We start from the raw sequence: 13,939 nt of genomic DNA, 5'->3' as shown, positions 1-13,939 counted from the left end.
TACTTGGCAGAGGGGTGTAAACAGGCAGCCTATGGTACAGAGAAGAGCAGCTATCAGGACAAAAAGGCCATCAGGAGCACTGGCCTTAACAGACCTAGAAAAGATCTAAGTCTGAGGGAAAAGAGGAGACACTCATGCAGAGATGCTTCCCTGGGTCCTATTGCTGGTCCCTGGGTATCAGTGGGACATGAGTTGAGCTATCACTTATCTGGGTGCTCTGACATTCTCCCCAATCAAAAGGACAGCCCACCTTACCAAATGGGCTGAGATGCTGATTTTAATGTCAGTAAAGTGCTTTGAGGTGATGGTCAGGAGACAGGGAAGTGATTTGCTGGGCATCCCAAAGCATCCAGGATGGAGGGCAATGGGCTGAGTCAGGTCTCTCTGGGTGGCCCTGCTACAAGTACCCTGCTCTCTCTGAGCCACCTGAGCCAGGGACGTCCTAGGAGCCTGCAAGACCCAAGCCCTGCAGATTCTCCATGCTGGTGCTGAACATCCAGACTGAGCCTAGGCTTTATTCCAGGCCACACAGAGGCCCAAGGAGACTGTAGGCTCCAAGACATGTGGCCAAGAATCATAAAAAAAACCCAGACCTTTCCAAGTAATCTCTCCCTCAGGGCACCAACAGCTCACCAACCCCACCCCTCCTCATTCACTTTCCAGAGGCATGTGGCTCTTACACCCGGGCTCCCACTGCCACCCACCTCCCCACAGACCTTGGACCAAGCTGTGGCTGAAAGCAAGGCTCCTCCCTTACCTCGAGAGATGGTCCCTCCAGGGGCAGGGTTGACACACATGGGTGGAAGGCGGGGTGGGGGAAGTTTGCACTGACGCTGCCTGTGCTGGGCCCGATCTGGGGAAAGAGAAAGGGGATCAGGGCAACATGTTCTCAACCCTCATGGTTACAGACCCCTGCACTGACCCACCCAGAGCAACCATAAGGAGTTTTGGGCAGCAGGGCTACTGGATGGTTTTGAGAGCCAGTCACAGGTTCTGAGGAACAGCACCAATACCACACAGGAAGAAGCAATTAACTTTCTTATATAGATGTGATACATGATAGCCTTGTAGTTTCCCTCTCCACTCTCAAAACAGCCCTCAAACTTTTCCTGTTGCCTTAGCTACACTCTACAAGTCTAACACCCATCTCACATACTTCTTGATGGAGTTTGGATGTGTTGTCCTCTCCAAAAGTCATGCAAAAATTTGATCTCCAATGTGGCAGTACTGGAAACTGATTGAGTCATGGGGGCAGATCCCTCATGAATGGATTAATGCTCTCCCTGGGGCAGGGGGGATTAATGAGTGAGTTCTTGCTCTATTAGTTCCCGCGAGAGCTCGTTGCTTAAAAAGACCCTGGTACCTCCCTCTCTCTTGCTTCCTCTTGCCATGTGATCTGCTTGTACCTGCTGGCTCCCTGCCACTTTCCACCATGAGTAGAAGCAGCCTGAGGCCCGTGCCAGATGCAGCTGTCCCAGAATCATAAGCCAAATAAAGCTCTTTTCCTTATAAATTACCCAGTCTCAGGTATTTCTGTTATAGCAACACAAAACGGACTAAAACACTTCTATAGCCTTAAGTTGGGAGGATGAGACAGGACAACAACTGAAAGCTGAAAGCCATGGTACCATATAAATCCAAAGGATCATTTGTCTTCCATTCACGGTAGCTATCTAAGCATTTGCTATGTGTTCCCCAGGGAGGCCACCTTAGCCACCAAATCTCAAATTATTCTTTCCCTCTAAGAACTGGGCAGGCTTACCAGCCAGGGAAAGAACTGAGCAAGAGAAGGACTCATTGACCGTTGGATTCAGCCAGACAGCTAAAGCCAGATCCATAATTACCAGCCTTCTCCTTCTCTCTAAAAGTAAATGGCTTGCCATTCCAAATAATTCCATTCATTTGGAGATTAAATGCTACCTATCAGTGACCTACAAAGTACATTTTTAAGAAGTTCTAAAAATTTGAGATACATGAACTAAAATTAAGACACTCAATAGGGCGAGCCCGTGGCTCACTTGGGAGAGTGTGGTGCTGATAACACCAAGGCCACGGGTCGGATCCCTATATAGGGATGGTCGGTTAGCTCACTTGGGAGAGCATGGTGCTGATAACACCAAGTCAAGGGTTAGGATCCCCATACAGATCATCTTTTTTTTTAAAAAAAGACACTCACTGAACCTTCCATAGGAAAGTGGAAATGTATGGGTAAGGGAGGATTAAGGCCTTTTAAACCACCTAAGTGGTAAAAATATCAGAGAATCTCTAGTATGGGGAGAAAGGTGCATGATCTCTTTGCTCTCTTTGACTCACTGGTTTCAGTATAATAAATAGGGTAGGAGAGAAGCAGGGAGAGACAGCCACACACACTTGACACCTGAGAAACCACCTGTTTGGTTACAATGATGCCCATTTCTATAAAGCAAATTGGCTCATATGCAATTGGTAAATATTTGGAATGGCAAGTTGTTTACTTTTAGAGAGTGGGAGAAGGCTGGTAAGTATGGATCTGGCTTTAGCTCTCAGGCTGGACTCCAACAGTCAATTTAGTCCTTCTCCTGCCCAGTTCTTAGAAAGAAAGAAGAATTTGAGATTTGGTGGCTAGGTGGCTACCTGATGAAACCATAGCGAATGATTAGATAGCTACCATGAGTAGAAGACAGATGATCCTTTGGGTTTACGTGGCACCAGTAAAACAAAGAACTCTTGGTTCAAATGTGATTTTCCTAAGGCAAGGGAGATGAAAAAGCAATAGAATTATAATCTTCAGCAAGAAAAGAAAAAGCCCTTTCAACTATTTTTTTTTTTTAATTAAAACTGAGTACTTATAGAGAATCAAAGTAGTAGATATGTTGGTATTCACTATGCAGTTTCTTCAACATTGTAGTACTTCTGAAATTTTTCATAATAAAATGTTGGTGGGGAGCAAGTCCCTGCACTCAGACCTTCTCCCGCACACTCCCAGCTGCACACACTCCTCCACGGCAGCCCCACGGGCTCAGAGCTCCACTCCCACCTGCACTGCCTCAGCAACTGCCAGCTCTGTTCTCATCAGAATGCTCTTTGTAGATTTTTAGCATCACACTGAGCTGCCTGTCTATGTGGTCCCAAAGCATCTTTCCAGGTACCAATAATTGTTTTGTGATACTCTGGTCATAAAGTTGCATTTGCACTGCCCCAATGCTGTTTTTCCCATAAGTCCCCTCATAATATTATAGGTGTGTGATTTTACAGAAAATATATATAGTGTTACAGCAGAAATGCCTGTAGGATTTTCTGGAACCAAGTACCTAGGATCAAAGTTTATTTTGAAACTAATTCCAATTCTGCCTTGAAGCTCAGTTTGGAAATGACCAGCTGATCCTCTCCATTCCTCTTTGAGGAGGGTCCTCATCCATATCCAAGGATGTTGGATTGAAAAAAAATGTTTTGTTTTGTTTTTTTTTTGCTGGCTGGTACAGGGATCAAACTCTGAACCTCGGTCTTATCAGCACCATGCTCTAAACAACTGAGCTAACAGGCCAGCTGGAAAAAAAAATGATTTGATTATTACTTATTATCTCACTAAGTGTTTTCAGCAATTGGGGCAAAGTTATTACAATCCCACAACAACATCACTGAACTGTCTTCCGAAAAAACTGTACATAACTGTACATTCTTATTATTGACCCAGTGTTTTTCAAAGTTTTGTGTTGACTATGAAAGACTCAGCTTGCTCTTTATGGTCTGCCTCTGATATCACTACACTTGAGAGATCGGACATTGTGTTAAGCTGCTGGCAAGGGCAGTAACAGGTAACTTACTAGGCAAATGAGAGCTACAGATAGAAGGTGCCAGCAGCTCTGTTGAATTACATAATAGGAAATATGGTAGCCAGCCCCAAAACCCAGTGGGCCACCATCCACACTGCTGCATGGAATTGCTATAGCTACGACCACCAGAACCATCAAATGGCCTATCCCATTGAGACTGTAAGCTCTTGAGCACCAGGAAGCATCTCTGAAATGCAGCTGTCTTTACCCTAGTGTCTCATACACAGCAGGTGTTCAATCACGTAGTCTCAAACCCACTGCATGCTGAGGCCAGGCTGTAGCTTTCTAGCAAAACATTAGCTGCAGAACTGTACCCCAAATAGGCTGCAGTGGATTGAATGCCCCCCCCGAAAGTCACCGAAGTTTAATCTCCACTGAAACTGTTGAGAGTAGCAAATCCTATTATGGTAATTGAAAGGTGGAGCCTTGACGGGTGGTTAGATTCTGAGGACCATGCCCTAAAATGAGTGGATTAATAATGGTAGCCACGGGTATGGTTTTGAGGGCTTTAAAAGGACAGCATGTCCCTCTCTCTCTCTGCTCTGCCATTTTCTGCAATGTGAGACCCCTGGGTCACTGTTGCCACCACCAAAGAAGATTCTCACCATATGTGTTCCCTGGACTTTGGACTTCCCAGCCTCCAAAACTGTAAGCAATAAATTTTGTTTTCTTGCAAATTACCCAGTTCAGGTATTTCTGTTATAAGCAACAGAAACGGACTAATACATAGATCAACCTAGTAACATTTATCAAGAGCATGTCATACCCAAGACTAAGGGCTGACCACAGACCATGGCCAGGTGCTTTCCCTACATCATTTCTAATATCTTCATAACACATCTGAAGATAGGGACAATGAAACAGGATCAGGTAAGCAAACACCTTGCTAATGTTAGTGAGAACCAGATTCAAACCCCAGCCAGTCTGACTGGAGAGCCCCAAGCTTTACACTACATCACATTTCCTCTCAAGATGGTACCCTATGGAGCTCATAATTTCAACATGAGGAACAAAGAAACATGTAAAAAGAAAACTCCACAAGAGATAAAGAACAGGTCTATACAACAATAAAAATATCACAAGGCCACACATGACCAACTGGCAAGGTCATGATGCAAACCACAACTGTTGCCAGCATTCAGAAAACAGGAGAGAGCATTCAGCCTTATAGTCAGGAAACCATGAAAAGACAGGTTTGCCTGAGAGAAAACATTCAAGGTGGGGACACTCTGATTCAAGGTTTTCCCTGAGATCTTTGAGCATAAAATGATTGTTGGTAAGTATACAATACTTACTTGTGCATAAAGCAAGCTCCAAAATCAGTGTACTAGTATTATGTCCTGAAGCTACTTAAAGATAACATGGACTGTGAGTTTATGAAGGGTCAGGCCCTGTTCTAAGCTCTTTACATGTATTAACTCATCTGATCCTTGGAATAACCCTATGAGACAGGTACTATGATTTGGCCTACTTAAATCATGAGAAAATAGGGCACAAAGAGGCTTAGTCACCTGCCCAAGCCTCCCTAGCCAGTAAAGAACAGAGCTGTGATGTGAACTGGGCAACTGGGTCCAGAGCCTTGGCTCAGTGAGGCTATGCTGTCTCCCACAAAACTGAGCACTAACGATGTCACCCCTGATGGAAAGCCTATTGGCCAAATCAATCCCCAGACTAAAAAATAAAATCACAAAAACTGTAAAAGAATTTTGCCCCAATGCTCTTTCACCTGGACCATCTCCCTATCATGTCAAAGAGTTAAATAACACAGGAAAAGGGGGCTGGCCAGTTAACTCACTTGGTTAGAGAATGGTAACACCAAGGTCACAGGTTTGGATCCCCGTACTAGCCAGCCAGCCCCCAAAATTAAATAAACAAACAAATAAATAAACAACATAGGATAAAGGAGAATCATGATTTATTGGGCTCTCCATTTCTTTACAAAAATCAGTACTGTTAATTCAGATACACTCCCACCACGACAGAACCTATTTTCATCCACCTTTTACAAGTGGGTTGACAACAAAGCCCACTAGTTAGTAAGTAAACACAAAGCAATTAAGCGATACTTAAATTTTCAGCTCAAAATAATGTGCTGTCCACACTAATCTCACCTTCAATTTTTCCCTTAGATACAGTTAACCAAAATAAACAAACTAGTATACAAATTAATTTTTTCAAGCAATATGAGAACAGATGGAGTGGCTGAAGACAAATAAGGAGGCAAGAAGGGACTGCTCTGAGCCCTCGTACACCCAGCCCTCCTTCTGGCCCCATTCAATGGGTTACACAGGGCATCACCTGGCCAGGGTTTCCCAGGCCTCTAGGAACATAACATGTAGAGGAGACATAATTAGGAAGATCTGTTTAATCTGCAGTTATGAAGGTTTTTTTATGGTTCTCATTTATTTGTAAAATATGCTCAGTCAGGAGCCTCAGAGTCAGCTTCAATACAGGCTACGGGCCTTTAATTCTTCATTTCCTTGAAGGAGAAGAGCCATGTTCCTGTCTAAAACATGTAAAGCTCTCAGGATCTGGCCTCTGAAGTCCTCAACAGCTACATCACTTCCTGTAAGCAGACCTTGAACTCTGCCTATAGCCCCGACACAGTTCAATTCTGCCATTGCTTATGCAACCCCTCTCACTGCCCCCTACTGGAAATCACTAATTTCAAGACTTGCCAGAGTTTCTATGACCACTAATATAACAATGACTCGATCCACTTCCACCAGTGTTACTTCCACCAGGCTTACCATGCGCAAAATGCTGTGCCAGATACTATGGATGATTAAAAAAAAAAGCACAATAGGCCTGGTGCAGGAAGCTTCCAATCTAGTGATGCAATGATTAATTCGGAATAGACTAAGCACAAGAAAGTACTGATATGCGCTGATGAAAGACAAAGACTGCATTTGATTGATAGAATCAGTAAAGGTTCATGGAAGAGATGGTGTAAAACACTAGCCTAGAAAAACAGGTAAGACGAGCCGACCCCATGGCTCACTCAGGAGAGTGTGGCGCTGGGAGCACAGCGGCGCTGCTGCCGTGGGTTCGGATCCTATATAGGGATGGCCGGTGCGCTCACTGGCTGAGCGTGCTGCGACCGACACCAAGCCAAGGGTTGCAATCCCTTACCGGTCACAAAATGAAAAAAAAGAAAAACACATAAGACTTCAATAAGCATTGAGTATGTGGGAGAGGGCATTTGGGAGGAAGGGTGGCAAATGTACATAAAGGCCAGGGCAAGAGGAAACATGGGTTATGAGCACCATACAAAAGGAAGGCTAGGAAAAGACTTTGGAAAGTTATCCAAAGAAAGGTCCAAAGACTACACTCTGGGGAGGGATTTTCACAGCCTTTGCAGCTGCCCATCACAGGGAGGGGGTCATGAGGTCACAAGCACAGTTACATTCATACCTTTTCTGAATGAGTCCAGGCTGAACATTTCTGGCCAGGAGGGAAAGCTGGAATCCTGAGAAGAAGGAAAGCCAAGAGGCAATGGTTAATATTCCTGGTCTAGAAACCAACAAAGAAGACTTCAATAACAGAAAGCACTATCCAGAAGATGAGAAAAATGAAGGTCTTCACTAATGAGCCCCAACTGCTTCCCTGTCTTAAGGATGGGAAGACCAGCTCCACTCTAGAGGAATTACATGTCTTTGCTTCTTTCTAATTGAGTGTTTTCTTCTTTTCTCTGTCCTAAAACTCTCTGGGCCCTGTTAAACAGAACGGAATGCATTTCATCATGACAGATATATCGTTCCACCTCATCACATCACAATATTGCAAATTTCCTCAGGACTTCCAAGAAGAAACTAAATTCTACATGGACCCCTGCTCTCACGTGGCATCAGGAAATGGGACTGATGACTGCGTTATGGACAAACTGGCTTACTGGGCTTTCACAAAATCTAGTCAAGCTCCTAGGAATAAGATTTGGCTGTCAGTATCCAAGAGTAACTGAATTGTAATTCAGGATAAAAAGCTTTCCATAGAGGAGTCTCTATAAAATAACAAATATTAAACTAATGGGCCGGCCTGTGGCTCACTCGGGAGAGTGCGGTGCTGAGAACACCAAGGCCCCGGGTTCGGATCCCATATACGGATGGCCGGTTCGCTCACTGGCTGAGCGTGGTGCTCACAACACCAAGTCAAGGGTTAAGATCCCCTCACCGGTCATCTTTAAAAAAAATAAAAAATAAAAAAAATAATAAACTAAAGCACAACTACTGGCCAAAAGTTTTGGTGCATTTTGCTTATTAGTACATTTAACTGAGAAATACCCCTAGAGATGACCAAAAAAAAAAAAAAAAAAAGTAATACTTCTGGTGTGACAATTAAAAAAACCCTCAAACTCAGACTTACAGATGTTTTTAATAATGTAGTGCTCCTGAGTTAGGTGCAGTAACCTTAAGTGGCCTTGCTCTTAAAACATCTACACGACGTTTTAACAAATCAGGATAATGTCCAACATTACTAGGAGTCTACTGGGGCCTATACTCCTGCTGTTGATTGCTGTTCCCTCTCATTCTCAAATCGTGGGAGGTGGGGAGTGGAGGGCTGACCTGGGGCCGAATCTTTCAGGTCCATAGCAGGTCTGCCCTGATGACCTCCTCTCCCCCAGGGATGCCGGAAATTTCAGCCGATAGGATATGGTAGCTCAGAGAGAAAACTTCAATACAATATCAACAATGATACAATTTACTTTAAGAATTTACATTTTATAGACTCCTTCTATCCAAACGAAAATAAAAGGGTATAATTTGGAATTCTAATTTTAAAGAAAACCTAATATTATAAAATCTAAAATATCTTAAGTGATTATTTACAAAAAACATTTTCTTGCTAAGAAATTGTAAGTTAATTTATTTATAAACAGACTCTTGGTTTTACTTTTTATAAGTCCATGATCCTCTTCACATCAGTCAAGGCTCATATACCACTAGCTTTTTCTGTATTAGTCTTAAAAAACATAGTAAGAGATTCAAGAGGATCTTTCAGAGCTATTTTACAGAGCTCTAGAGTATTTTATAGAAATTCAGAAGAAAGCTGCCTTCCTTGTAATGCAATAATGTTAAAAACATTTGTGGTTTCATGATTAGAGCTCAGTGTTATAACACCAAGGTCAAGGGTTCAGATCCCCATACCAGCCAGCCATCTCCCACCAAAAAAAAAAAACCTTTGTGGTTTCAGTGTCTCCCTTAAATAATTTACAGATAAGGAAAATTCTACTATGTCAAAATTTCTTGCATAATGAAACACAAATTAACTCCAGGTAGAGTCACTGTGGGATGATTCCAGGACAGAGAGATTCCATAATGACTAATTAAAAATAATACCCCTCTTCCAAGACAGTCATAAACAGATTTCATACATGCCCATTGCTTTATAGTGTGGCTGAGCATAAGATCTACGACTGCTTTGTGCGAACGACTAAATCAACTTACCTTACGAAAGCAGTGACAGTCTCAGATTTTGTAGGCTTTTGAACTGGAGCTGAATTCTCTCCTTGCTATTCCTCATCACGAGGCAGGGCCTCCTCCTGGGAAGTACAATGCGGGGTCACTAGAGTGGTGGCTCCCACAGGGAAAGAAAGTTGCTCCAATCATTGAAATTCATTTACTAACTCTAATAACAAGGACAAGTTTTGTTAGTGGCATGAAAACACACACACTAGACACAATGGCCTCACTTCAGGACCTGTCATGACCCATTCTAGAGCCATCAAATTGTGAGCTGTCCTACACCAGCACCTGTAAGATACCAAGAAGGAAATGTCAAGATTTAAAGAAGGGCATATAGGCCTGAAAAGCATTGTCTCCAAGCCCAGAGCAAAACCTGCTTCTGTTTGAGTTCTAATTCCATAATGACTATAGTATAAATCTATCTAAGGTAGATAAAGAAGCTGTAACTCAGTTAGGAAAATAACAACTCAATGTTGAATATCATTTTTACAGTTTACAAAGTACTTACACAGACTTTATCCCATTCAATCCCTGCAACTACCCACTAGGTAGGAATTATCTTGTTATCTTTTCCACAGAAGGAAAATGAAACAAGGAAGGTTACACAATTTGCCCAAGATCCCATAGCTGCCTCATTTACGTATTCTGACTCCAAAGCTTTCCATGCTTATACTATACTACTTTTCTTATTTCCAGGATATCATGCTGTTGCCTAAATGTACCACAGTTCATTCCCTACGATAACATTTTACACTGACATCTTCAAAGGTTGAAAGGGGCAAGAAGGGTCCAACAGCTGATAAAAGTTTGGACCATAGCTAATGAATTAAAACATTTGGAGAGCAGCGGTCTCTTGGGGGTAAAGGGGGCAACCTACACAGGTAGAAAATGCAGCAAAGGATGTAGTTCCTGCACGGTGAACAGCTACACAAGTAAGTACTATCCTAAGTCCCAAATGCTATGTATCAGGAAAAGAATCCTCCCTCCTGGAAATTCCTAGACTCCAAGATTTAAATGTAAGTTACAAGATACAGTCAAGACCCACAATGACAGTGGGCTCACTGCCTTCCAAGAAGCTGCAAAGGAAACCATTAGACAATGTCTCATTTTGCTCTGGCCAATAAGCTGCCACCAAAACCAGGTTGAGAGCCTGCAAGTGGCCTTCTGCAGTCTACCTGCTACAGTGTATGGCAAGCCCCACGGACTGGGGCTGTAAAGTGGGACAGCCTCTGTCTTGCAAAATTGCAATTAAGGTGACCAATGTTGCTACACTAGGACTAGCCAGATAGCATGCTGACACCATACTCCTGGCTTGGGGGTTCTCAGGACCCCTGGAACTCCAGTTCACTGCAAACAAAGGATCCAACATGCATTAGGTCTTGGCCTGCGAAATGGGGCAAGTTACCACCAGCAAACAAAGAACACCTCACCCCTTGGCCTCCCCCAGTGACAAGGTCGGTGCAAAAGGGGGTAAACCGGGGAGGGGGGGGCCAGAATGCAACAGGCCTCCCTCTGGACGACCGGTCCAGGCGGCACGGGGGGAGGATTAGTAGACAAAGGTCTCGGGGCACTCCGGAGCTTCCTCCAGGCCCAGCCTTGGAGAAATGGAGCATCCCCTGAGGCGAAGGCGTCGTTGCGCCAATGAAGCGGCCTCTCCCGCGGCCTCCTCTGAGCCCCTGGCTGCGCGGCCCGCCCCAGCGGACCGGTCTGGCCCCCGCCCCCGCCCCGGCTCCATGGCAACGGCAGGCCGAGGCCTGGCTGCCCAGGGCTCGGCCCGGCCGGCTTCCCCCGCAGGCCTAGGATGCCCGGCCTGCTCTTTGGGCCCGCTGGCTTCTCAGCCCCACTCTCCGCCTGGCCGGCGGTCAGACCCGGGCCCCTCCTCGCGCCGACCACCCCCGGCCGCGGCAAGCTCCTCAAGGGGGCACAAAAAGGGAGAATAAAAAGCCCAATTCACCTGTTGTTACAGATGTGAAACAAGCCTCGGTGCACCGCGCATGAGCCGCGGCCCCCCCAACCACTGCAGGACTACAACTCCCATCAGCGGCGGCGCGGCCCCTTCCGGGTCCCGTAGCGGAAGTCCCGCCGCCGCCCCGCGCCACCGCCCCCGCCCCCACACTCGACCCTGTCTCTCAGCGGGTCTCGAGGCTGGCTCCCGCCCGGGGCTCGCAGTAGCCGTCGAGGGCCTACGCCGCGGGGTGGCCAACCTACGGCGAGACCCTGGCCCCGGGCCCAATGGAGCGCCGCGGCTAAGAGCACAGGCGGGACTTCCGGCAGAGTCGTGGAGGAAGGGGCGCGCCCGAGCAGTTCTGGGGTCGCGGAGGGAGAGGTCCGGGCGGCCGGGAGGGCTTCGCAGTGCGGCCAGTCCCTCAGCGACTTAGCGGCCCACAGTGTGAGAGCGGGGAGGGCCTTGTCTTCTGCGCGCCCGCCGGCGCCGCTCGGTGCCAGTGAACAGGCTGGGTCACGGCTGAACCGGGACGAGTTCCAGCTCGGGCTCCGGGATTCCACCCGCCTTTCCTGCCCCAGCTCGTTACCCACGCCTTTTCTCTTCTTCATTTTCCCTCTGGTCTTCTGTTTTTTTAGGGAGGTGAGCATTGTCGCCTCAGAAGGTTGTTGGGAGGGTGAAGTCAACGTGATGGTGCGTTGTAAAATGTACGACGCTAGGGAAAAGACAGGGTGGCACTTGTTAGTCGCGGTGAGACTGAAAGTCAGAGTTGCTGGGCGGGTCTGGAGGTCCCGCCCCAGCCACATCACCTCTAAGGAGTGAGAAAGGGTTATATGCTCTCTAGATGAGGCTTAAGTATGGGTTCAGTGGATCCAACTTCAAAAGGAAAGAGCTCAGTGGCATAGCTCTGAGGCTGGGTGAGGATATCACAGCTGGGAAGACGTAGAATATGCTTTTAAGATGTGGTCTTTCAGGATATATGAAGAACTGGTGCCCTATCACGTCATTTTTGTGTCCAAACAGTTAAATTCAACATGTAGTTATTTTCTTCCTGTCTACATTGGACGGAAGGCTGGGATGGGAGTGGAACATAATTTATTCATTCAAATCATTATTACCTCGTCTGAACAGGACATGACGCTGTGTTGTGTGGGGAATGTAGAGGTCCCTGCACAGTTATTTGAGTACACTATATGTCAGTTGCTAAGCGGGTTTGGGAGATACAAAAACCCTGTCCCCAAGGGGCTTAGAGCCTAGTAGAGAAGGTGACAACATTGTGTGAAGCAAGTGGGAAGTGACAGAAGCTGGAGAGAAGATATAAAGTGCTCCACGGGTTCAGAGAAAAGAGTGGTTAGTCCCGAATGGCAAAATCAAGGAGAAAGAACCGTGTGAGCAAAGACATCCAGTTGGAACAACGGGAAAATCCTAAGAATATATGAGTAGTTTAGAATGACCAAAGTGTTGGATATGTGTGCAAGCTTTAGAGGAGACAGATAAAGTAGAGTTGGGTATGCCACGCTAAGGGATTTCGACTTTATTTGTAAGATATTTTTTGTGTGTGAGACATTTTACAATTCTTAGTAGGAGAGTAAATTATATTCTAGGAAGATTATTCTGGAAGTGTAATGGTAGAATTGGCGCGAAAAATATAAGCTAAGATACTAATTAGATCCTAAGAGAGGTATGCTCAGCAGTGAAAAAAGCAAGAAAGAAAGGAGTGAGGGGGCTGGTGCTTAGCTCAGTTGGTCAGAACATAGTGCTGATAACACGAAGGTCCACACTTTGATCCCTGTACTGGCAGGCTGCCAAAAAAAGTTAAAAAGAGAAAGAAATGAGAGGGTGATTGCAGATTGGCAGGCTGATCCCTGGCCACAGGTGTGTGGAGAGATGACTCTGAGATCTCTACCATGGTGACCAAAAGGATTATGCACTATTAACATAATTACTGGAGTTGGAGAAGATGATGGTTTCAGCTTCATACAGATTTATTGATAAAGACGTGGTCCCTACTCCAAAGAAAGTTATAGTCCAATACAGAGGATGAGAAAAGCATGGGGGGGGGGGGGTGTGTGTGTGTGTGTGTGTGTGTGTGTGTGTGTGTGTGTGTGTGTGTGTGTGTGTGTGTGTGTGTGTGTGTGTGTGTGTGTGTGTGTACCCTTGACCTTGCTGTTATAACACCACACTCTAACCGACTGAGCTAGAGAAAGCATTACAAAAGAGGCTCAACTGGGGGCAAAAGAGCTGAATAAACATTTCTCCGAAGAAGATAAACAAATGACCAATAAGCACATGAAAAGATGCCCAGCATCACTAATCATTAGAGAAATGCAAATCAAAACCTCAGTGAGATATTATCTCACACTCAGTAGGATGGCTACTATCAAAAAATCAGAAAATAGGGGGGTTCGGATCCTATATAGGGATGGCCGGTGCGCTCACTGGCTGAGCGTGGTGCGGTGCGGACGACACCATGCGGAGGGTTGAGATCCCCTTACCGGTCAGGAAAAAAAAAAAAAAAAAATCAGAAAATAAATATTGGCAAGGATGTGGAGAAATTGGAACCCTTAGGAATGTGAAATTTTACAACCACTATGGAAAACAGTATGTTGGCTCCTCAAAAAGTTAGAAATAGAATTTCTGTGTGATCTAATGATCCCACCTTTGGATATATACCCAAAGGAATTGAAAGCAGGGTCTCAAAGAGATAGTTGTACACCCATGTT

General features: G+C 45.4%; 1 protein-coding gene across 5 annotated transcripts in view; it reads right to left on the bottom strand.

Annotated features, from left to right (window-relative positions):
• DHX30 (DExH-box helicase 30) overlaps positions 1-11,292 on the bottom strand; it is a 35,023-nt gene extending 23,731 nt beyond the window's left edge. Inside the window, exons 1-5 of one of the 5 annotated variants that reach the window (XM_063113994.1) lie at positions 11,229-11,292; positions 9,257-9,351; positions 8,375-8,481; positions 7,227-7,281; positions 758-853 (exon numbers count right to left, since the gene is read on the bottom strand). In XM_063113994.1, the coding sequence (XP_062970064.1) occupies positions 758-853; positions 7,227-7,254 (124 nt within the window). In that variant the 5' untranslated portion in view covers positions 7,255-7,281; positions 8,375-8,481; positions 9,257-9,351; positions 11,229-11,292. Of the gene's footprint in view, positions 1-757; positions 854-7,226; positions 7,282-8,374; positions 8,482-9,256; positions 9,352-9,436; positions 9,454-9,479; positions 9,563-11,228 lie in introns of those variants that run through there. The other 4 variants (XM_063113995.1, XM_063113996.1, XM_063113993.1 and 1 more) reach the window with 4 other exon arrangements.
• Between the last annotated feature and the right edge of the window lie 2,647 nt (positions 11,293-13,939).

The sequence above is a fragment of the Cynocephalus volans genome, chromosome 11 (assembly GCF_027409185.1).
Source record: "Cynocephalus volans isolate mCynVol1 chromosome 11, mCynVol1.pri, whole genome shotgun sequence".
In the NCBI taxonomy this organism is placed as follows: domain Eukaryota; kingdom Metazoa; phylum Chordata; class Mammalia; order Dermoptera; family Cynocephalidae; genus Cynocephalus; species Cynocephalus volans.
This window is presented reverse-complemented; position numbering and strand designations above follow the sequence as displayed.